Source organism: Mauremys reevesii, linkage group 7 (assembly GCF_016161935.1).
Source record: "Mauremys reevesii isolate NIE-2019 linkage group 7, ASM1616193v1, whole genome shotgun sequence".
In the NCBI taxonomy this organism is placed as follows: Eukaryota; Metazoa; Chordata; order Testudines; family Geoemydidae; genus Mauremys; species Mauremys reevesii.
The window spans coordinates 41749210-41773355 of NC_052629.1; the positions used below are offsets into that span (position 1 = coordinate 41749210).

The 24146-nt window shown below is 44.2% G+C and overlaps 1 protein-coding gene across 2 annotated transcripts in view; it reads right to left on the bottom strand.

Annotated features, from left to right (window-relative positions):
- Positions 1–204: 204 nt before the first annotated feature.
- The window catches only part of LOC120369467 (prosaposin), a 45395-nt gene continuing 21453 nt past the window's right edge, over positions 205–24146 (bottom strand). Inside the window, exons 2-14 of one of the 2 annotated variants that reach the window (XM_039482800.1) lie at positions 23398–23531; positions 20468–20542; positions 18951–19076; positions 17078–17272; positions 15220–15363; positions 11853–11909; positions 8653–8769; positions 6671–6766; positions 5956–6139; positions 5553–5722; positions 3659–3739; positions 2991–3098; positions 205–1789 (exon numbers count right to left, since the gene is read on the bottom strand). In XM_039482800.1, coding sequence (XP_039338734.1) covers positions 1754–1789; positions 2991–3098; positions 3659–3739; positions 5553–5722; positions 5956–6139; positions 6671–6766; positions 8653–8769; positions 11853–11909; positions 15220–15363; positions 17078–17272; positions 18951–19076; positions 20468–20542; positions 23398–23531 — 1523 coding nt within the window. In that variant the 3' untranslated portion in view covers positions 205–1753. Of the gene's footprint in view, positions 1790–2990; positions 3099–3658; positions 3740–5552; positions 5723–5955; positions 6140–6670; positions 6770–8652; positions 8770–11852; positions 11910–15219; positions 15364–17077; positions 17273–18950; positions 19077–20467; positions 20543–23397; positions 23532–24146 lie in introns of both variants that reach the window. The other variant, XM_039482799.1, reaches the window with a different exon arrangement.

The window sequence follows — 24146 nt, forward strand, 5'->3', positions numbered from 1 at the left end:
CAGAAAACACACCCTTCATGTTCAAGCCACCTGTATAACACATTCAGCCTTTAGGAGTTTATGGGATGATCTGACCTTTATCTAAATTCAGATGATAATGAGGACTTGCAGCAGAAGGGTGTATAATGGATGGATCACCCACACATGAAACCCAGTGAGAAACTTCAAGAACTACTATGTACGAAGGGAAAGAGCACAAAGATGTCAGGTTTACAGGAAGTCTTTATTTTTTAATTACAGAAGCTTTCATGCACGATTAAGACCATGTTCTATTGAAAGCAGCTGCACGTTTTCCCCTCACATCTATAGCTGGGCAGAAGGGAAGATCAAGAGTACTGCCTGCCGAGTTAAAATGGCTCCTCTCACAAATAAGCTCTACATAGGTATTTATACTGAGCTTGCCATAATAGAATCTGAATGACTTGAAGGAGCATCCTTGCCTAAGTTTTTTATGCCAATCACTCCTGACAAGAAGGAGAAACATTTTAAAACCTCACTGACTTCAGTGAGACCAGGATTGGGGCTTGGGTCTAGTTTAATAGACATGAGGCTGCGCTATCAGGGTAAATGTCATGCAGCCAGTAATGCTAGGGGAAAGATGCTACAGCTAAGGAGAGCTGGATGTTCTCCCCACTGATGCACAGGGAAAAACCCCATATAAGGCAGATGCTTTGGTAGCCACTACAAACTTTCATCACACGGAGTGAAAAACTGCAGCTGCTTTGTATCTTTCTATGCTTTTTGAACACGAAGTACTTTCAGATCCTGTACTAATTCCAACAGAAAAGCTATACATCATGGTTTTGTATCTCATTCAACTTTAAAAAACCCAATATCGAGGCTGTACCACCAGAGAAAGTAATGGAAAGGTAAGAATTACAGTTAAATTTAATCAAGTTAGTTTCCTAAGATGTCTACCCAAAAGCCCCCCAACAAAACACAAACATGTCCACATTGAGACAGCTTCTGCAGCTCTTGCCACACAAGCTGTGCTTTTAGATTGCCCTTTTCTTTGCTACGATGACGATGCACTTAGGACCAGATCCTCCACTGGTAAAAATCAACATCACTCCACTGGCTTCAGTTGAGCTATACCAATTTACACCAGATGAGGATCTGGCACTTAAAAAAAACTTATTTCTAGTTGCAAGTGGAGTCAAACACCAAGCCTTCCTTCTCTGGATTATACAAAAAACATTTCAAAATGGCAGTTTTACTCTTCACTTACAAGTCAATAAAATTTAGGGTGGGATGTTTAAATAAACCCAAGGGATTGAGAGGCCCAGATCACATTCACTTGCAATCCCTAAATCTCTCAGACTGCTTTAAAAATCTGAGCCTTTATTGTCTTGCTCGAAGTAAGGGCAGGGTGCTCAAGAACACTGCAGGAAAGTCAAAACCAACCAACCATGGAATTTCAGTTTAGTCAGCCTATTCTGGTTTATTTATTTTACAATTAGACACAAGGCGGTTAATTCACAATACAACAAACCCCACGCTACACCACTCCCCACCCAACAACCCCTCTGCTCCAAATGCACAAAGAACGGTACAGTTGTAAGGCTTTTGTTGAGTCAGCATTGCAGAGGAGTTCCCTAAATGGCAGCAGCACTGCGAACAAACCTGAAGGCACAGGACCTTCAGAAGGGAGAGGAGAGAGACAGTTCTTGGACATCTCACCCATCCCCACCCAAACAAATCCAGGATGCTTAATCAAAACCATGGCAAACATTTTCAGCTGGAAAGGTTTCTTCTAGTACCATATATGACGTTTGCAGTGCTCAACAGCCTAGGAGAAAGAGGAAGAGGGGTGTGAAAAAGAGGCCTGTATTGTCATATCATAACATAGCCAGCGTCAATTTGCACAAACAGCTTGGAGCACCAGCACCATTCAGGATTTAAGGGCAAACTGATATTAAATTAGCAGCTTAAATAGGCATCTGTATGCACCAGCAACCATTCTGTGACTGAAACAGTCATCCGATATGAGGGTGGACCATGGGAAAAGAGTAGAGACTTGACCATACAAGTATTCAGTAACTGCGAGACTTTCGACCTAGCCAGTGAAGAAGAGAGGCTTGTGGATCTGCTGCATTAACTTGTCAAGCTACCTCACCCAGGACTCCCGACCCTGGTTGGGGCAGGGCAAAACTTTGTTCTCCATAAAACCTCCACCCTTGCTTTTTCCTGGGCAGAGCCAGACAATTGTCACAGGTCATGAAGATGCTTTATATTATGGGCTGTCCTTTAGACAGGTGAGAGTTCAAGTTCTAGAGGAAATGGCCAAGCCAGACGTGGGCTAATCTAGCTCCTTCTATTTCATCTATGGATGTGACCAACCTTCTTCCCAGCTGATCTCCTTCCTTTAGGATGTATTTTTAGTCTCAGTCAAAACTCTAAGCTAACTCCTCTGCATTAGCATTTGTGGATTTCTCCAAAATAATCTCAGTTTCCTGGCATCCAAGGGGTTAAAAAGCATTCGAGTGGGCCGGTTACAGCTTCTGAGCCTATCAGCTCACAGTCAGCTGTTCGAAATTGCACCAGTGAATTGTTAACAGTGAAGCCTCAGGTTTTAGAGACAGAAGAGTCCCATTAGGTCAATCTCACTGCCAGCACAGGATGGTCACTCCAGTAGAACATCTAATCCTTTGGCCAGCGTAATTGTAAGTGTTCTAGCAGTGGCACATGACACTTCTTCTGAATGGACCTGAGAGGTAAGCAAGAGCTGACAAGCCTCTATTCCCACCAGATAAACCTCCCTTTCCCAACAACCGGAGGCCAGGCATTTGTAGTTCTCTCTCACAAATGTGGCCTGATTCTCCTCTCATTTACACTAACATTACACTTCATTCAATGGAGTTACTCCTCATTTAGGCCAGCATAAGCGAAAGGAGAATCAGGTTCAATATTTTTGAAGTACTTTAGTTTGTTGCCCATTAATTTAATGGCATCTCAGACTCTCCCCTCTGGAGGAATCTCTGGTGACTTACATTGCATTGAGTTGCAGTCTCCATGTTCTTACACCAGTAGCTTGGGCCCCACACACATGGATCTTCTCCCATGAGATCCTCTTTGGATGATACACAAGCTCCTATTTTCTGTTCAGTGAAAGAAGAGAGAGAACAAAAGGTGCAGTTATGTTTTCCTGATTACCATTGACATCAGTGATCTCACTTCTTCCTGACCTGACCTCCCCCCATGATTCTGTGCCTCCTGCACAGCAGTGACTATCTCCAGTGGGAGTTGGAGTGTGTAGACAAAGCAGAGGCAGTGCTGGGAGTTTCCAACACCACAGTGCTAGACTGCTATAGACAGTTGGGTCTGTAGCTGAATGAACAGACTTGTGAGAAGCCCCTTGAGAGGACACCGAATTTCAGATGCTAGACAATTTCAGCTTCTATGCTGGCTGCACATTTGTGAATCTAATATTGAAGATCCCATCTGAAGCAGGGACACGCACTTCACACTGCATTACATGGCAGTTACATTTCCTGCATTTGAATCACAGGGCAGGGAAGATAATACTGTAAATCTATTTCTTCTTTCCTGGCAAAAAACCAATAGTCTATGAACAGCTGCCCTTTCGTGAGACCATGCAATTGGATAGCTAAACTGATAGTATACTTCTCCTATTGCATATGCCAGCGGAACTACTTACAGTGCACACAAAAGAAGGATCCATTATCTGTACCAGGAGTCGTAGGGCTTCTGGTTCATACTGCAGCACAATCTCATCACACTATAACAAGAAGAGATGACATGAGACTGAATACTCTGCTAGACCATCATGAGATGAAGACAAAGTACCCTGATTCAAACAGGGGAACCCCAGATTGTCTTGTGCTTTATAGATTAACACGTTGCCATTGAGATTGGGGAAGAGGTGCTTAGGGAGAGTAGTTCAGTCCTTTAGAAATGAGCAGTGCATTACTACAGGTCAGGAAAATTGCCCAAGAAATGTACAAGCTATTGCTTTCCCTCCTTCCCCACCACACACTCTGTATGCACTGAGGCAGGTAGGAGAAGGGGAAGAAGCTCCTATGACCTTATGCTGAAACACAAAGACTTACACTCCTCTGCAGGAGCTGGCCAAAAGGTGGCTCTGCCCTGCACTCACACGCTATGAATGCATCCGTTACTCTCAGCAGCAGTCCCAAAGTACTGAGGCAGCCAAATGCTCTTAGGCAGCTAGTCTGTAGTTCTGGTATGACTTTTCCCCCCGCCCCAAGAGGTAACAGTGCGGCACCAAGACTGCAGCCATGACAGCTTTTACCCAGACAGCAGACATCAAAAGGATCCACAAACTCATATTGCTACATAAAGGTGGATTTTTAGACTGCTGACAGCTCAGGATGGGACAGGCACCAACTCCTTTAACCCTCAAGAGAAGGGTTTGAAACTCCTCCACACGTCCCTCTGACTGTTATTGCAAATGACTGAACAGCTCAGATATGGTGCAATGCCAATACAGGACAGTATATGATACATTTCTGGGGCACGACGACGTACACCTGAGTTAGCACATGAGGCGTCTATCTCTAGAACAGTTCTGCTGTGATGCTGGACTAGGTGGCCTTATACATTTGTCCATTTTGTATAACGCTCTGATTCTGATTGGGAGGCAGGCTGCCACATATCCAGGGACAGGTGCCGCCGTCTGATCTGCCAGAGATCAACTTGCTCCGTACTCATGCCGTTTATTTTGAACAAAAAGAAAGTCTATATTATTTTGTGCTGAGTAAGAGGAGAGAAATCCCAGCAGGGACTAAGAACTAATATACATTCCAGAGTCTCAGCTGCACTGGCCAGTTTCAAAGCAGAGTCACCAGCCCATGAACCTTTTCATGATTCTCCAAATATCATCTGCTGGAGATGGAGGCAGCCAGCCATTTCAAGCAGAGAAGCCACTGCGAACACTCAGACATTAATGCCCAGCCTCGGTGCATGTGAATTTGTTCCCAGTTGGATTTTAGAAAGGATACTCTAAAATATATAGGTGTAAAGCATTAAGGAGAAGGGGAGAAGCAGCAGATATGTGACAGGCATTGTGGATGGGGTACAACAGTGGTTCTCAACCAGTGGTACAAATACCCCTGGGGCACGCAGAGGTCTTCCAGGGGGTACATCAACTCATCTAGATATTTGCCTAGTTTTACAACAGGCTACATAAAAGGCACTAGCGAAGTCAGTACAAATTAAAATTTCATACAGACAATGACTTGTTTATACTGCCCTATATTCTATACACTGAAATGTAAGTACAATATTTATATTCCAATTGATTTATTTTATAATTATATGGCAAAAATGAGACAGTGAGCAATTTCTCAGTAATAGTGTGCTGTGACACTTCTGTATTTTTATGTCTGATTTTGTAAGCAAGTAGTTTTTAAGTGAGGTGAAACTAGGGGATACGCAAGACAAATCAGACTCCTGAAAGGGGAACAGTTGTCTGGAAAGGTTGAGAGCCACTGGGGCACAAGACATATGTTTTAGCCAGCTGGGTAGGGGACATCAGATCTTCCATCCCCACAACAGCTACTTGCAGTTACCTTGTCTGTCAAGGGTTTTGGCAGTAAATGACAGCCCTTCACAAGCAGAGTCCCAATTTCAGCCTGTGTCTCGTTCTCCTCCAGCTCATTGTCAATATAAGTTACAACAATCTGACACACATTGCAGAACTCGCCAGCATTTACCGGTAACGGCTCCAGAGCACTTCTCTCTAGCAGACACACAGAACATTAGAATGTTAGATATCCAGCTTCCTAGTGAGCGTTCTCAGCTGCTTAGTGTGCTCTAGTCCCAGACCTAGGAACCAGCGCAAGGCTCCTTTCCTCCAACCCCAGCAAGGGGCCTCAGATGAATACTGCACTAGTGCCATATATATCCATAGATTGGACTCTTCACAAGGAAACAAGCATGCTTTGGACAGGATACTGGTCACCCAGTGCTTACCAGTGTATGAAGGGCTATTCTTGGGGCAGCATTTCAGCATGATGCATACAACTTCGGGATTAGTTGCTTCCAACAACATGACAACGACAGCCTTGCCATAGGAGTCCACAAAGTCCTTACACTGCCCTAAGACACCATGAGGTAGCATGTAACAGACCTTCTCCATTTCATGGACTATTTGCTCCTGGAAAACAAAAGCAGCAGGGGTCAGGAGAAGAGAATAAATCTATGCCATCTATCCTCTATAGTACCTCAGTAGTGGGCAGATAGATCTCAATCTTCTGTGCTATTCTTCCCTCTGCTGCAGACAAATGTTTTACTGTGTTGATTCATCCACTAACCCTAAAAAGTGTCTAAGCCAAGGCCTGTCCCACATCAAGCCTTGGGAGGAGCTTGCAAGCAGCATTTAGCCATTCACAGAATTCCTTCTCCCCCTAACCACCCCTAAACGATGGAAATGAGAATACAGGGCACAATTAGGCTATCGTACAGGGCTACATACCAACTTTCTTGCATCTAGGGTGACCAGATGTCCCGATTTTATAGAGGCAGTCCTGATTTTTGGGTCTTTTTCTTATCCTGTCCCGATTTTTCACATTTGCTGACTGGTCATCCTATTTGCACCCCCCTAGCAGCAGCAGGACATGCTCCAAGCTGGGAGCTGCACTCAAATAGCCTATGCAAGCTCTGCATCACTGAACAGAAGGCCACATACCTCTGTCATGTTGTTGTTCAGGAGGCTTTCTGCTGCCTTTACCGCAATCTCACACATCCCGCACAGGGGAGTTTTATTTTCTGGTCCCAGGTTTTCCTGCTTATTACAGCACAACAGAATGTTCATGTAAAACAATGATCATATGGGGTGGGGGATACAGTCATTTCTAGTGAACCCTATTGCTTTCATCCCTATTAAATTCTATATGGTGTATTCCCCAGTGATCTGAAGGACACTGCTTTTGCACTGAAATCTCGCTAATGATAAATTGGAGAATTGATCTTGCATCAACAGGATGAAATTCAAAACTGACAAGTGTAAAGTACAGCGGATCCTCGCTAGAACGTGTGTCCATATAGCATGAATTCGGTTATAGTGCGGGACTGCACATGGATCCCAAATTTAATTACCATTATTGGAATCCATAGTAACACGGTCCCCACTATAATGCGGTTCCTGTGTTAACGCAGGACTGTGCATGGATCCAAAACCCCACATTCTAGCAGGGGTCCGGTGTACCACAGGTAGGAGGGGAAAATCAAATGTACAACTACAAATGGGGAACAACTGGGTAGGTGGTACAGCTTAAATGGATCTGGGGGTGATAGTTGATCACAAACTGAATATGATTCAGCAACGAGTTGTGAAAAAGGCTAATAGCACACTGGGGCGTGTTAACAGGAGTGTTATCTGTAAGACATGAGAGGTAATTGTCCCACTCTGCTCAGCACTAGTGAGGTCTCAGGGGGAGTTCTGTGTCCAGTTTTGGACACCACAGTTTAAGAAAGATGGGGAGAAATAGGTGAGAGTCCAGAGGAGAGCAACAAAAATGATAAAAGCTTTAGAAAACCTGGTATATGAGGAAAGGTTAAAAAAACTGAGTACATTTAATCTAGAGAAGAGAAGGCTCAGGAGACATGATAACAGTCTTTAATTATGTTAAGGGCTGTTACAAAGAGGACTGTGACCAATTGTTCTCCATGTCCACTGAGGGTAGAACAAGAAGTAATGGGCTTAATCTGCAGCAAAGGAGATTTAGGTTAGATATTAGGGAAAACTTTCTAACTCTAAGGATAGTTAAGTACTGGAAGAGTCTTCCAAGGGAGGTTCTGGAATGTCCGTCATTGGGATGTCAGGGATGGTTTAGGTTAATTGGCCCTGCCTCAGTGCAGGGGGCTGGGCCAGATGACTTCTCAAGGTTTCTCCCAGCCCTACTTTTCTATGATTCTAAGATACAGGCTGCTCTGACTGAGTTATGTGCATGTGAACATGGTACATTTTAAAAAATGGTGCTTCTGGGGTTCTGATAACTGCAAATTCAGACTAAATTTCAACCTTACCAGAGATTAGCCCTGGCTAAGGGCTAGTTGCTCTGATGATGGTGTAGAATTGCATATCACAGATAACGTTTGAAGCAACTGAAAGTGATGTCCTGACAGAGCTGGGGAAGGAGGTGTGGGGGGAGGGATTAAGTGAACGCATTTTGGCAAAACAAATCAAAGATCAAAATTTGTAAAATGTGAAAGTTTTGATCAGGTCTAATCCTGACCAGGCCCTAGTTCTGTATTACATTTCATACCACCTCTATAAAGAGAAGCTCTTTTGCAATCTAACCCCAGAACAGTGAGATTGGTACTTTATACCACAGATTCAGGCTGTTCAGTACACATGGAAGTCTGTATTTATTGCCTGACTTTGACCCTTCCTCCAGTTTAGTGCTTCTCAACCTTTTGTAGTGGTGACCCCTTTCACACTGCAAACCTTTTTTATATTTAACACTATTATAAATGCTGGAGTTAAAGCAGGGCTTGGGGGAGGAGGCTGACAGATCGTGACCCCTCACATAATAACCTCGCAACCTCCTGAGGCTGAGGGGTCACGACCCCCCAGCTTGAGAACCCCTGCTCCAGCTCATGTGGGTAATATGCAAGCCTTGCTCTTTCTTCAGCAAAACAGTAGAGGGCGCTAAAGACTCATTTTACCTCCACAGGCTCCTTCATATTGGACATATGCATCACTTTAGCTGGCCCCAGAGACTGGAGGGGGACAGATTTCAGGGAAGGACAGAATCCAACTCTGCCACAAATATCCTTCGGTTGCTGGAGAGAGATACACAAATCAAGTAAGGACAAGCTCTATGCGGTTATATCGGCTCTATGAAGAATTCCCTAAAGAGGGAGGAGACAACCCAAACCAGGGTTATAAAGGTTTCAATACACCTGGCAACTGTAGCTTCCATACACTCTTGGAGGAAATGGTGGTTGAAGGTAGGTTACCAGGCCAACGGTCTGATCAGATTTCCTTTCCTCAAGATGACACTGGATCTGTAGCTAGTCTGGATTTAAGGCTAGCTCTTAGGTACTATATGAAGCAGCAAAGAATCCTGTGGCACCTTATAGACTAACAGACGTTTTGCAGCATGAGCTTTCGTGGGTGAATACAGCTCATGCTGCAAAACGTCTGTTAGTCTATAAGGTGCCACAGGATTCTTTGCTACTTCTACAGAACCAGACTAACACGGCTACCCCTCTGATACTAGGTACTATATGCAGCTTTGCAAAATGTCTGTTTTCAGTACCCCACATCAGTGCACCAGCAGAGCTATGCAATCCCTGCTGCATCCTCCCAATTAATACCTTATTCCTCAAAGTATAAGACATCCTTGTCATAGAGAAGCTTGTGCAACGTCAGATAAATAATAGACACGTTACCCAGACTCCATAGACTGTGCATAGAGAGAAGCAATACCTCCAAGATGTAGCCAAATTTCTGACTACATGGCCAAGCACTGTCTTTCCCTGGGTCACACACTGGGATAAGCATTTCAAGAATTAATTCTGCAGCAGCAGCACCATGTCCCTGCAACATGATCCCATGGTGCACCATGACAGATACCGATGCTACTCTCACCCTGGTTTTGCCCCAGTGTAACCCCATTAAGTTCCGTGGAGTTATTCTTCATTTACTCTTTGTAAATGAAAGCAGAACAAGCCCAAGGGCTCCCAGGAAATTACTAGTTATGAAACAGAAGGGCCCCATTTTTAATTCTCAATTCAGACTCTCATGCTATCCATATTATTGCTCTGACCCATAAAGGTTACCCTAGAGGAGAGCCGGTCAGAATTTTCAAACACGAAAGTGAAACAAAAATGTCAACTCCAAACTAAACAAAAAATTGTTTCTTTTCAAATATTTTTCACTGAAAAGTCAAAGTGGAACTGTTTTAGCAAAACATTTCAGTTTCAGCAAAACAGCACTTTTCATCCAAAAAATAATAATAATAAAGAGTCAGAAAATTTCAATCAGCTATAGTTTGGGCCCTTCTTAACTTCAGAGTAAAGCAGGGAACTGATTGGAGCCAGCAGGGAGATTACCCTGTCCTCACCTTTATCATAGGAAGGCCTTCACACCTGCTTCCCAGCTCACTTTTTCATCATTAGGCTGAAATCTTAACTGACATGTGGGCTGGGAGTGGGAGCAGGTGCTGGGAGCAGGAACCATGACCTACTCATAGGAGATCTAGGGGGAGTTAAGCTCTGGAGTAGGGAGGTTGTGGAATCCCCGTCATTGGAGGGTTTGAGAATAGGTTGGACAAACCCCTGTCAGGGATGGTCTAGGTTTATTTGGTCCTGCCTCAGCACAGGGGGCTGTACTTCATGACCTCTCACGGTCCCTTCCAACCCTACATTTCTGTGAATCTTTTAGATGAAAAGCAAAAAGAAATGCACCACTGCAGGGAAGTTTAACACATAACTTATTGTTCTGCTAGTGAAGAAGCAGGGTTGTTGAAAGAAAAGATGAAACAATTAAAATTCAGATGAAATAAATCAAGTGGTCAAAATACATATAGAAATTCCACAAATAAATGAACCTGCTAAGGAAGCCACCTCTCCCCACCAGTCCACCTGGATCCCAGTCATCTTTATTAGAAACGTAAAGCAATGGTTTCATTGTCCATTCCAGACTAGCTCCCGGCATGCAAACAGCCAATTTTCATGCAATTAAAATGGACATTCCTCAGTCAGACTAACTCAGGACAGAAGTTGAGCACTGCCAAGGGCAAACCCAAGATTTTCAGTGTGTTCTTTTCCTCACCTTAAAATATTACCCCTAAGTACTAGTTACAATCCACATTTAATTGGACCAAATATATAAGTATTTGAATGTTCTTGTTACTATATAAAATAATGTCTCCACATCCCCAGATGGCACTGAAAGAACAAATCCCAAACAGGATCTCATAACATCCCTTTGAATTTGAAAAGGGTTATGTTCAAGTAAACTTAAAATCTGGATTATTCTTTTAAAAAAAAGATTCTTTACTTTAAAGGCAGCATTGCTGTCTAGCAGTTAGAGTTGGAATGAAAGTCAAAGAAGAGTTCTGTTCCCCACTGACTCAAAGTGACACTGGGCAAGTCAATCACCGTGCCTCAGTTTCCCCAACTCTACAATGGGTATAATAATGCTTACCCACCTTTCTAGAGTGCTTTGAGATCTTGGATGAAAATGCTGTGCAAGTGCAAAGTGCTACTTGGAACAATGATTTTCATCTCACAGCGGACGGCACGGCCTCACCATCACTGCCATGACATGTTTCTCTTCTTTTCTCCATAACTTTCAACCCAACCCACACCACCCACATTCAGATTTCAGCTGTCTCAAAGCCTCCAAGGCTGTGAAGTATTTTTGGGGATGTGCCACAGCAGCTCCATTTATCATTTGTTCCATTGGGAGGGACTTACTCAGGTACATGTGTGAAACTCTGTTTGCCTAGAGAGCTGAAAGTGTGTAAAACATAGGAGATGAAGTCAGAGTGGGGAAATTTAAAAGCCACACTAGATGCAACTCTGACAACACAAGAGGGTGCCTTCTGCACCCAGAGTGACAGAGCTACCTAGAATTGAGACCGTGGCAAAACTAGATTTTTTTTAAAAAAAGCTTGCTAAATAAAAATCTTTCAGCTGTTATTCTTTCCAAAATCCACTAGCATTCCTGCATGGCCTAAAAGGATCCATAGGACATTAACCACGTCGTTTTCACACTGCCTTAGGATTCCTCAAGGTTCATTCTGAAGGTTTAAAGGTAATAAAGTAACTTTTTCCAGAACAAGCTCTGATGAAGACCCAGCACCAAGAATAGAAAAGATCTAAAGAAGATGTATTTAACATAATATTCAGCTTACCATGTGCATCATAAACTGGATGGCAAACTCTGAATATTCAGAAACATAGCTCTTGCACTGTGGGAGAGACAGACATCCCAGTAAATATCAACAACCGTTCTTGCCACACATCACTGTTAATGCCACATTAGGAAGGAGATTACACATGTGTGGGAAAATTCAAAGCAATGGTTCCCACAGAAGCTAGCATGACCTCAATGTACATTTTGAATGTGAATAGTATTTTGGATTATTCTATGTGTTACCTTTCAAACCTTATCAGAAGTGTGCTGTGGAAGAGACACAGTCACAGGGCAGGCGGACGAGGGGCAGGGATCAGAAATGAAGTGCCGAACTTCGGCATGTAATGTTGCATTTTTGGGACTAGCTTCTGAAAGAATCCCTAGCATTACCTCACCTGGCTCTGGAATTAATTGCCACTCCCCTCTAAAATGTATCCAGCATTTTGGATGCTTTCCATGGAGAGCAATGACAGGGGGGGAGGGATAGCTCAGTGGTTTGAACATTGTTCAATCCTTGAGGGGGCCATTTAGGGAAGTGGGGTAAAAATCTATCTGGGAATGACCCTGCTTTGAGCAGGGGGTTGGACTAGATGACCTCCTGAGGTCTCTTCCAACCCTGATAGTCTATAATTCTAATGATGATATTTTAGGAGTGGGGAAGGAGAAGAAGAGGAATCCAAGTCCTTTCAAAGCCTATGGGAGTCAGGTATCAGAGGGGTAGCCGTGTTAGTCTGGATCTGTAAAAGCAGCAAAGAATCCTGTGGCACCTTACAGACTAACAGACGTTTTGCAGCATGAGCTTTCGTGGGTGAATACCCACTTCGTCAGATGCAAGTAGTGGAAATTTCCAGGGGCAGGTATATATATGCAAGCAAGAAGCAAGCTAGAGATAACGAGGTTAGTTCAATCAGGGAGGATGAGGCCCTGTTCCAGCAGCTGAGGCGTGAAAACCAAGGGAGGAGAAACTGGTTCTGTAGTTGGCAAGCCATTCACAGTCTTTGTTTAATCCTGAGCTGATGGTGTCAAATTTGCAGATGAACTGAAGCGCAGCAGTTTCTCTTTGAAGTCTGGTCCTGAAGTTTTTTTGCTGCAGGATGGCCAGGGAGATCTGCTATTGTGTGGCCAGGGAGGTTGAAGTGTTCTCCTACAGGTTTTTGTATATTGCCATTCCTAATATCTGATTTGTGTCCATTTATCCTTTTCCTTAGAGACTGTCCAGTTTGGCCAATGTACATAGCAGAGGGGCATCTCTGGCAGATGATGGCGTATATTACATTGGTGGACGTGCAGGTGAATGAACCAGTGATGGTGTGGCTGATCTGGTTAGGTCCTGTGATGGTGTCGCTGGTGTAGATATGTGGGCAGAGTTGGCATCGAGGTTTGTTGCATGGATTGGTTCTTGAGCTAGAGTTACTATGGTGCGGTGTGCAGTTACTGGTGAGAATATGCTTCAGGTTGGCAGGTTGTCTGTGGGCAAGGACTGGCCTGCCACCCAAGGCCTGTGAAAGTGTGGGATCATTGTCCCGGATGGGTTGTAGATCCCTGATGATGCGTTGGAGGGGTTTTAGCTGGGGACTGTATGTGATGGCCAGTGGAGTCCTGTTGGTTTCTTTCTTGGGTTTGTCTTGCAGTAGGAGGTTTCTGGGTACACATCTGGCTCTGTTGATCTGTTTCCTTATTTCCTCGTGCGGGTACTGTAGTTTTGAGAATGCTTGGTGGAGATTTTGTAGGTGTTGGTCTCTGCAGAGACCAAGCATTCTCAAAACTACAGTACCCGCACGAGGAAATAAGGAAGCCAGACGTGTACCCAAGAAAGAAACCAACAGGACTCCACTGGCCATCACATACAGTCTCCAGCTAAAACCCCTCCAACGCATCATCAGGGATCTACAACCCATCCTGGACAATGATCCCACACTTTCACAGGCCTTGGGTGGCAGGCCAGTCCTCGCCCACAGACAACCTGCCAACCTGAAGCATATTCTCACCAGTAACTGCACACCGCACCATAGTAACTCTAGCTCAGGAACCAATCCATGCAACAAACCTCGATGCCAACTCTGCCCACATATCTACACCTGCGACACCATCACAGGACCTAACCAGATCAGCCACACCATCACTGGTTCATTCACCTGCACGTCCACCAATGTAATATACGCCATCATATGCCAGCGATGCCCCTCTGCTATGTACATTGGCCAAACTGGACAGTCTCTAAGGAAAAGGATAAATGGACACAAATCAGATATTAGGAATGGCAATATACAAAAACCTGTAGGAGAACACTTCAACCTCCCTGGCCACACAATAGCAGATCTTAAGGTGGCCATCCTGCAGCAAAAAAACTTCAGGACCAGACTTCAAAGAGAAACTGCTGCGCTGCAGTTCATCTGCAAATTTGACACCATCAGCTCAGGATTAAACAAAGACTGTGAATGGCTTGCCAACTACAGAACCAGTTTCTCCTCCCTTGGTTTTCACGCCTCAGCTGCTGGAACAGGGCCTCATCCTCCCTGATTGAACTAACCTCGTTATCTCTAGCTTGCTTCTTGCTTGCATATATATACCTGCCCCTGGAAATTTCCACTACTTGCATCTGACGAAGTGGGTATTCACCCACGAAAGCTCATGCTGCAAAACGTCTGTTAGTCTATAAGGTGCCACAGGATTCTTTGCTGCTTTTATGGGTGTCAGGTCACCAATAGTGACTGATCTCTTACCAAGGACCAAAGGAGCTGGGCACTAGCTCCCTCAGATGCCTTTGAAGATCACGGCCTTAACCATTTAGAACCCAAAGCCTTGTTTCTGATAAGTTGGCTCAGTAAATAAAATGGTATCATGGTATCACTCTCAACAGTATTATTATTTATTATTTCAGTAGCACCTTGTGCTAGGCACTGTCCTTACACACAAAGACACAGCCTCTACCCCGGAGAGCCCCAACCTATGAACATAAGCAAGCAGGCAGGATGGTGGAGAGGGATAACACACAGTCAGTGTATACACAATTTCTTTAAAACCAATCATTTTCAGCTCTCCCCAGTTTGCCCTCAGCCTAGCTAATGTTAATTGGTTAACTTCTTGTCAGGATCTCTGCAGACGTGGGTGGAGGAAGGATCTGAAGGAGGAGAGGACAGAGGCCTTAGAGACGTATCAACATTGTTCAGCATTTTCATTAAGGACAAATCCAGCCATGCACATTCTGTCCACATGGAAGAGCAGGAAGGGAATGGATGCAGACTGTGAAGAAAGACTCCAGAGCAGAGTACTTATGGCCTCTACCAAGCAAACAGCTGTTCAGTACCACCCTGGCCACCACTGGAGTCAGTTCAATTATCTTAGTGAAATCAAAATTCTGTTACCCCATCAGCCATGTTAGGTCCCAAGAGTTCACACAGTTGCTTGGCAGTAGCAACTAAGGACTCAGTGAAGAAAGGCCCGGTTCTCGCTTTTTCCTGAATGTCAGCAACCAGCTGAGCACAGTCTCCACACAAATGTCCTTCCTCCTGATGAAAGATAAGGGGAGAGCCAAAAATTAAAACACACGGCCATGCACTAGTGGCGCTGCTCTGTCCTCACTACTAACAGAGGAAGCATTCACAGCAGTTTTGTCGTCAACGCTCTTTATAACATAGCTAATCTTCACAGCACTACAAGGGGGCGGGTATTATCCCATTTGACAAGTGAAGAAAGGCAGAGAGGTTAGTCATTTGTCCAGGAAACAGAGAGAGGCCACGTCAGAGCATTAAGGCTGTATCTACACTGCCACTTTAAGCACTAAAACTTTAGTTGTTCAGGGGTGTGAAAACACACACCCCTGAGCGACAAATGAAAAGCGCCAGTATAGACACTGCTTTATCGTCAGGAGCTGCGCTCCCAGCAATAAAGCTTCCACCCCTCGTTTGGGGTGGTGATTTTTTTTTTTTTTTAAATCGCTGGGAGAGCTCTGACTACACTGGAAAGTGTGACTACACTGCCCACGTCACAGTGCTGCTGCGGCCACGCTGTAACATGGCAGTGTAGACATATCCTAAAACTCAGCATTCCTACCTCCCACTCCTGTGCTCAACCCATGTTTCTCTCCAAGGAACAGCCCCCTCAGAAGACTCAGGTAAGACACAGACTCTTCTCCCAGGCTTCCCTCCCATCCAATTTAAATTCCACTGTTGCCTTGCCTGGGCACATATGGGGCTTGCCAGCTGAGCCCTGACATTCCTGATTTTAACAAGCTGCTGACTTCCATCTAGCAATCTGTGCACAGGGTGGAATCTTACCTTTCACATGCTGTCTGCATATTGCCCCTCACCCCAGTGGGAGCACTGAGAATTAGTACCTGACTATCATTTTTAGATAGCACAAATGATCATAACACTTGAGTGAACAGAATCATAAAAAAATTGAGGTATGTGCAACACAAAAGAAAGAGCTAGTAAAAGGTACTGTGTAATTATACACTGGGAGGGAATAAGATAGTCAGAGACAGAAAGCAGGGTACAAGTTCTAGGAGTGGAGGAGGAAGAGTAAAAACACATTAGCATAAGCCAGGAATGGTCCCATATCTAATCAAACTGTCCCTTGTTACTTGCTAATCGGTACATTGTTACTGTTTAACATTGGTTTCTACATACTTCCACCATACCAACCATTGTGCTAGGCCCTGTATAAACATATAGTAAATGACAATCTCTGCCCAAAAGAACATTACTCAAACAATCCAAATTATTGTATGACCAGCAATGTTGCTAATTTTCTCTATTATTGACACCACCTTAGCTGCTGATTTTATTTATTTTTAAATACCCGCTAACGTGCATTTTAAAGTCTGTTCGTGGAGAGTCACATACTCTACCACTGGCCACGGCAAAGGGAAGGGACGAGACCCCATTAATTCAAAGGGCTGCTGTTCATTCTAAACCAAAATTTGAACAGTATTTCAGCCAGTGTCAATCAGTGTGGCTCCACTGCCCTCAGTGAGGCTATGCCAATATACAGCAGCTCAGGAACTGGCCCAATATGTTTCTGAAGTCCAACTGGCAACTTGAAACCTGAGTGGGCTTCCTGCTCTCTTACATTCTAAAGCCATGTGTTTGTGCTCCCAAGTGTAATCAGTTTGGTATGTGTTATTGAGCAGCATTGTGACACTGAAACAGAACACAGCATGCTTTCTTTGTGTGCAGCTGATTAACTGAGGAAGCTAATCTGTCCATATTGCATCCTCACCAAGGTCTCTTGCTGGGTTTTGTCCTGGGGGTAAAGGAGAAGAGGGACATTAGCAAGGAAGGGAGACATCATTTCAGGGAAGTCTATCACAGTTTTCTCAGTGGACTGCAGTGACTTCTGAATCTTCAGAGCATCCTCATGAGTCTCCATGGATTTGCACAAGGTGATGGCACGGCACACTACGTCAGGGTTGGACTAAAAAGAACAAAGGAAGGCCAAGTCATCACTCTGTGGACAATCACAGTCCTAATCAAAGTTAGCCTTGCACCTTGGGGGAGGAGATAGATACAAATAAAAAGCAGCACCCGTCCCTGCTACTTAGTCAGAGCAGCAAAAATCTAAGTGAACAAAGCAACAGTTGCTAAGATACCCAGCAAGGAAATTGTTTACAGAATGTAAAGGTTTATTTTCCCCTAGCAATTCTCCCCCGCCCCCCCCCCAACTTGTGTACACTGGAACCTGTTTCATTATTCCATTGTAGTCCAGGGGCAGTCCCATACACCCCCCTGGCTTTCTTCTGTATAAAAAGTGACAACTAGAAGATATATAGCCAGCCAAGCTAAGTGCTTTAAAGATGAATGGAAATGAAATTTTAAACACCATACAATGGGAAAAGGCTGGTGTAGGCATCAAATCGTTGTGCAGAAATAAACACTGGAGAAAGAGGGAAAATTAACTTAAAGACTTTTCACCTGAGTCAGGACATCTGGTCTCTGTGTTGCTCTTGCAGTGGGCTGATAGAAATATGGCAAGTATTTTCTATGAAAATTTTTGAACCAAAAAATTGATGTCATCTGAAATTTTACTAAATTTTCTGGTGGCTTTTTTTAACTAAACAAAATTGAATTTTTTTTGTTTCAGGGGTTTTTGTTTGGGGCTTTTGGGGGCGGGGCAGGCTGGAAAATAAAAAAGAAAATTTTCAAATTGAAATTAAAGTAAATGAACATTTTTGTTTCACTGGAGGAAAAAAACTAAAGATGTCGAAGAAGTCAGAAATGTCCATTTCCTACAGAAGGTCATTTTTCATCACAAAACTTTTTGCCCAGCTCTAATGGTAAGTGTCCTCTCTAACACATAAAGGGAACTTGCAAAGAGGGAAAGGAGGCATTTGTGCCCCGTTTTGCTTCATTATGAGGTCTGAAGAGGCCTGGGAAGTTTGTTTTTTAATATTAGAAATGCTGGTGTTGTCTACCCTGGAAGTCTCCATGGTAGCTGGAGAACATAGTGACATCCAAGTACCGAGGACATGAAACCTGACTAACTGAGAGGGGGAGTTTCTTCAGACTGTTAAAAAACTTAAATGACTGAGAAGTACTTCGAGAAGGAAGTTTGGAAAATTCAACACCCCCCCCTTACCCTCCAGCTAAGGTCCAAGAAAGTTCTACATCTACATTCCTGAGACCTCCAACATGACTCTGCAAAATCAGAGAAGGCTTTGACACTCCTGATATTTCTAGTGTTAAAAACAGCAGAAGTTATTTTGCTTTGTAAAAAACCTTTTCAGAACCTCTTTATACATCTTAAGAAGTCAAAAATAGAGCAAACCTGTTTTATTTTCCTTTGGAGGTCACTTTTAAGCCTCCAGTCCTTAAGTAATTTAGGTTTTAATGGTGTCATCAATTGCTGCAGGTCAGCTAGGACCCTGAATTCAAATGTTGGCAGGTAAGTGAATTTGTATATCAGCTATCTAAAGTTTTTGTTTTTTTATTACAGAACTTAATGTATTGGACTGGAATCTGCATATATGCTCTTTCAGAAGCCTATTACCATATTATTTATTATTATTGTCCTAAAAGGGACAAAAAAATGCAGAAAGTCAACCTAGTAGTTTTACATATTAATCTGTACCATTGTTTTTCCCCCAACCAATTACCAATACTTGTTTGCTCAGCTCTACGATCACTATCATGCCAGTGTCCACCATCTTCTTGCACTTGATTGACCAGTCCTGGAAAGGAAGGTACTGGCATGACTTATCCAAGAAAGCGCGGAGCCTTTCCTAGGAGACAAGAGAAGAGGGGAATGTTATGGGCTGTGTTCACATACACCATGGCAAAAAGATGTGTACATTCTTCACAGTCTTAGGAGAGACTATGGAAAATCTGGGCAAATTGTTAAGGCAAATTGGGGGAAGACAGACTTTCAGCAGAACTGGAGCATGGATAGATGAAATATGTTTATTTCTCCAGTCTCAAATTTAAAAACAGACAATCCCAGATCTTCTGGGGGATGAAAGGATGCCAGTGTTGGCACCTACTACACTGTGGTAAGAGGAAGATTTCTTGCAAGACCTGTCACTGTGAGAAAGAATTCCTATAGGTTTAAAGGCTTCATATGAAGCAAGCTCTCTAGCTTCAAATACAATCCAGGAGATCCACTATCTGTTCTCTCTGTTTCATAGAAACCCAAATTCCAACTAGGGATAAGAAAGGAGGCTAAAAAAACCTGACTACATGGACGGACTGCTGACCAGATGGAATGGCACTTGCATCAAAGGGAAAGAGGGGAGAGTGACACATAGCTGCTCCAAAATCCCCTTGCCACATCACACACCAGATCTTTGTAGCTTCTTCAGAGACTGCACAGTAACCCACCATCCTACCCAAAGCTAAATGAGTGCTCCAAGTGGGCAAGGGAAGAATGCAAAAACATTCAAACAACAGTAAAAGCAGCAAAGAGTCCTGTGGCACCTTATAGACTAACAGACGTTTTGGAGCATGAGCTTTCGTGGGTGAATACCCACTTCGTCGGATCACCAACGAAAGCTCATGCTCCAAAACGTCTGTTAGTCTATAAGGTGCCACAGGACTCTTTGCTGCTTTTACAGAACCAGACTAACACGGCTACCCCTCTGATACTTCAAACAACAGTGTTTTACAGCAAGTCAGTGGCATATCAGAGGTAAGCAGGACTTCTAAATCTCCCCACGGGAGAGACAGGGAAAGGGACCCCCTTTGCTAGAGTCACTGAGGCCCAAACCCCCTCCCTGTATCCCATGATTCTCACCTTACACCAATTCCCTTTTTAGGCACCTTTCCTCTGCAGTGTAACCATTTGCACTGCCAGAGACAGCACAGTGTAAAGGGGACTTTACGTACATGACACTCTTGACCAACGTCTGCATGGAAATTCCTGACTAGCAGGTAGGTAATAATAGGGTTAATCTACTTCCAACTCCCAAGTCATTCTCAGGTTTTGTGACCATCCTGATCAAACACCGGACAGAAGATCTTACGTTGCTTTCCTTTTCCTACCTCTGTGAAACTCGGGTAACAAAAGCCACTCATGATATTCTTCCCCTTCCTTGCCCCTCCCTGGGACACCACTATAGTTGTAAAGGCATCTAGTGCCCAAAGCCAAAAAGGTTGCTGGGTTCTTCAGGCTACTTACATCTGTGCGATTGTCCTGCAAGATCTTCCCAACCATTGATATCACCAATTTACACATGTGGCAAGGGATGGTTTTCTGGGGTTAGAAAAGAGGAAAGAGTTACTTGAGAGGGGCCTGCATGTTGGTACACCTCTACCTCAATACAACACAACCCGATATAACACACATTCGGATACAACGCGGTAAAGCAGTGCTCCAGGGGGCAGGGCTGTGCACTCCGGTGGATCAAAGCAGGTTTGATATAACACAGTTTCACCTATAATGCGGTAAGATTTTTTGGCTCCCAAGGACAGCGTTATATCTTGTCTCTGTATCATAAAGTGAAGGAAGAAGCTAGCTTCACATAAGCCCAAGTTTCAGCCTCTGCTCCCCCAATTTCTAAAAAAAACCCAAAACCACATTCCCCTGAAATTTCACATGCCCCATCTCATCCCAGAATAGATTTTTTCTGGAAAGGTTTGTTTTGTAGGTTTTTGAGGAGAGGGGGGCAGAAAAGGAGTTTTAAAGCTACCATGCTTCCAAAAAGTCCTGTTATCATTTAATCCAAGAAAGTTTTCTTAGCACCTTTTTGTCCTCCCATCTCCAAACTCATATTTACTTTCCCTGTTAGTGGGGTCTTTGGAGTAGGGGTCCAGTTGGGGGAATGACAAGAACTGGTTTTATCTCCATACACAGATGAATGTTATATAACAAACATTTATAAATATAAAACTCTTTACAGCACGCTGACCTGCGGCTGGCAGAGGTGGGTGTGGGGAGAGGAGTAAATAAAAAGGGGCAGGAGATTGGGCGGGGTAAAGAGATGGAGGCACAGAGAGGGTAGATTGGGGACTGGAGATAGAGGGGGTGGCACGTGGAGCCATACTTCTCGGTCTCAGATGGGGTATGGGCAGGGAAGAGGAGCTTCATGGAGAGGGGACAGAAGACTGAAAGGGGGGAAATATAAGGTACCTCGTGAAGGGGCTAGGAGAAGGAGCATGAAACAGAGGCAGAAAATAAGTGGCATGAAGTGGGCCTAGGTGACTGCAGGAGACAGAAAGATGGAATCTTATATCATTAAACATTTTGAATTCCTTGACATTTTAGATATAGAAAATTTCAAGCACTTAAGTTTTACAGAATGAATAACAGACTCCCCATCTCATCTGCCATCCCCATGCCCCCAGCTTTCTACCACTGCCAGACCCCACCCAGATGTCGCACCACCACCACCACCCCTCTCCACATGACTTCCCTGGACTGAGCTAACACCTGCAAGGGGGAGCCCAGCTCTGATGGACATTGTGATATCTGTCAGAACAGGGATCCTGCCTGCAGACTTTATACACCAACCTAGCTTGCACTTCTGGCACTAATACAAAAAAACCCAATAACCCACAGAGAAACTCTGAATCAAAAAGGCTCATTATTTAAAAAGAGCACAGGACAAAAGCGCACCTCAAAAGCAGCACACTAACCCTCCAAAACGGTATCAGCCTTCCTTTATGTTAACAAGTCTAGCAATGACCAGGTAAGGCCTCCAGCCAATGCGAACTGCTTCTATGGGAGAGTTTGGGGGGGTTTAGTGCATTTCCCATTTAGGAAGGAGGTGGAAAAGAAACGGTCTCTTGGCCTGACTGACTGGTGTGCAACGTGATATTCAGCATGGAAAGAGGAAGGAGGGAATTAAACACAAGGTTGGGATGAGTCATAAGGTTATAGAAAAGCAGATTTTCCCCACACCAGGCTGAGGGAAGAGAACAACTGGTGTGGGAGGGTCATCACTCTTTGCAAACCGGTTTTTATAGTTCAAAGTGACTTTTACACTTGTTGCCTGTTTCCCATGCTTAGCCAGATGGTGTTCCCCTTCTCTTTAACCAGCTGACGTACACGGGGCCCAATTCCCACTTACACCAAGGCCTCTTGACATTAGTCTAGCGGCAGAAAGAGACTTTAAAGGAGCCATGAGACTGACAGACAGGGGGTCCTCACTGACATAGAACTGGTCTAACGACTCTTTGCCAGCCCTGCTCCCAGCCCCCAGTATAGGGGAACTTTGGGGGCATGTCAGTGCAGGCCAGGAGCATGACAGGAGTGTACTGCTTTTCAGCTAAACTTTGGGAGGCAGAGAAAAGGAGCCATGGGAAGAAGAGCGTAACTTAGAGCAGCCCCAAGGCTAACTCTAGCTTACACCAGAGACTGAGTAGTGCCCTGAACATCCCCACAGTATGGAGGACATACAGGTAGCTTAAAAGACACTTTAACCATCCACCCTGTTCCTGCCCCAAGTGCAAGGATGGGGAAATTGAGAATCAGACCTCCACTCATTATGTGCACAGAAGCCAATAAATTTTATTGGCCATAGCAAATTGCAATTTTTCCAGTACACACAGTGATAATTGTGTAGTTAGAGAGATCTAGGCTAGTCCAACAATTATCTTCAGTTTCTACAGAAAAGTTCCATACGTGGGAACTCTTGGGAAAATGCACAGGCATCTATACATACTCACAAGCTTTTTATTTTTATTGGAAGGCCTGTAAATTCTCCAGCATAAGTTTTACAGTGGCCTAATGTGACCTCTGGAATTATGCATTTTTTCGAACAGGTGCAAGAGTTACATGTCCATTCCTATAAACATCAAAGAAATAGGGCTGTCTGTTAGATTGGTGGCAGCCTGTCGTGGAAAGGGTATGAACCATGCAGAGCAAAGGGGCTGAAAGAGAGAAGTCAGCCAGTCGCTCTCTCCCTTTGGTTCATTCACATTGTGCAGTCCTATTGGTATCAAAGAAAGACGTGATACAAAATTTTGGGAGGACACAAACAGTTTCAGAAAAGTGCAATTCACATGTCAGCTCCTTCCTGTAAGTAGGGCCTGAACTTTACAGAGCTGCACGTGGGAACACACGGGCTCTGACAGAAGAGAACAAGCCTGTTCAGACTACACACTCACCACAGGAAGCTTGTTCCAAACAGTCTGCTGGCAGTGCTCCACAGCCCCACACCGCAAAGCCGTCTGCACATCCTGACACCAGTTCTCAGGATCCTCTGTGCACTCTTCCTGCCAGGAGAGGGGGCTCGCCACAGCTGCCAATGAGAGAGAGAGAGCCCATTTTCAAACTGCACAATTCAGAGGCTATTCAACCTTTGAAGAAGAGTTACCACACACTGTTCCATATGGAGGCCTTGCCCATACGTCTCCATTCTAAGACAGCTGTATTACATTTTATCCGGAGGAGTTGGCAGTGTAGGCCAATTCAGCCTATATTATGTAGCTCTGTAGGTCCTATTAACTCCACAACCCCAAACACTGATTTGTTTCCGTCTCCAATTACTGGATTAAATTATACCTCCAGCACACAAGAAACCCCTAGTTCTAATATGCTAAAAACCATGTAAGAGTCAACACAAAAGAATTTGGAGGCATCAGTGAGATAAATTAGGTAAACTTTCGAAAGAGGATTCCAGAAACTTAAGCCCCAAAGTTCCTCCATTAGATCTCGGTCTCCCAGGACTCCCTGCCAGTGCCTTCCTTCACACAAAGGATGCCTTGAAAAGGAAGAATATTAAAGCCTTTTCACTATGATTGAAGGGCTAACATTCCTGGCTGGTATGCATTTCAGCACTGAACTAACTAACTAGAGTACCGGTACTAGAGGAACTTCAGGGAAGTTTCCCTGGTATTTTCCTGTGCAATGTATC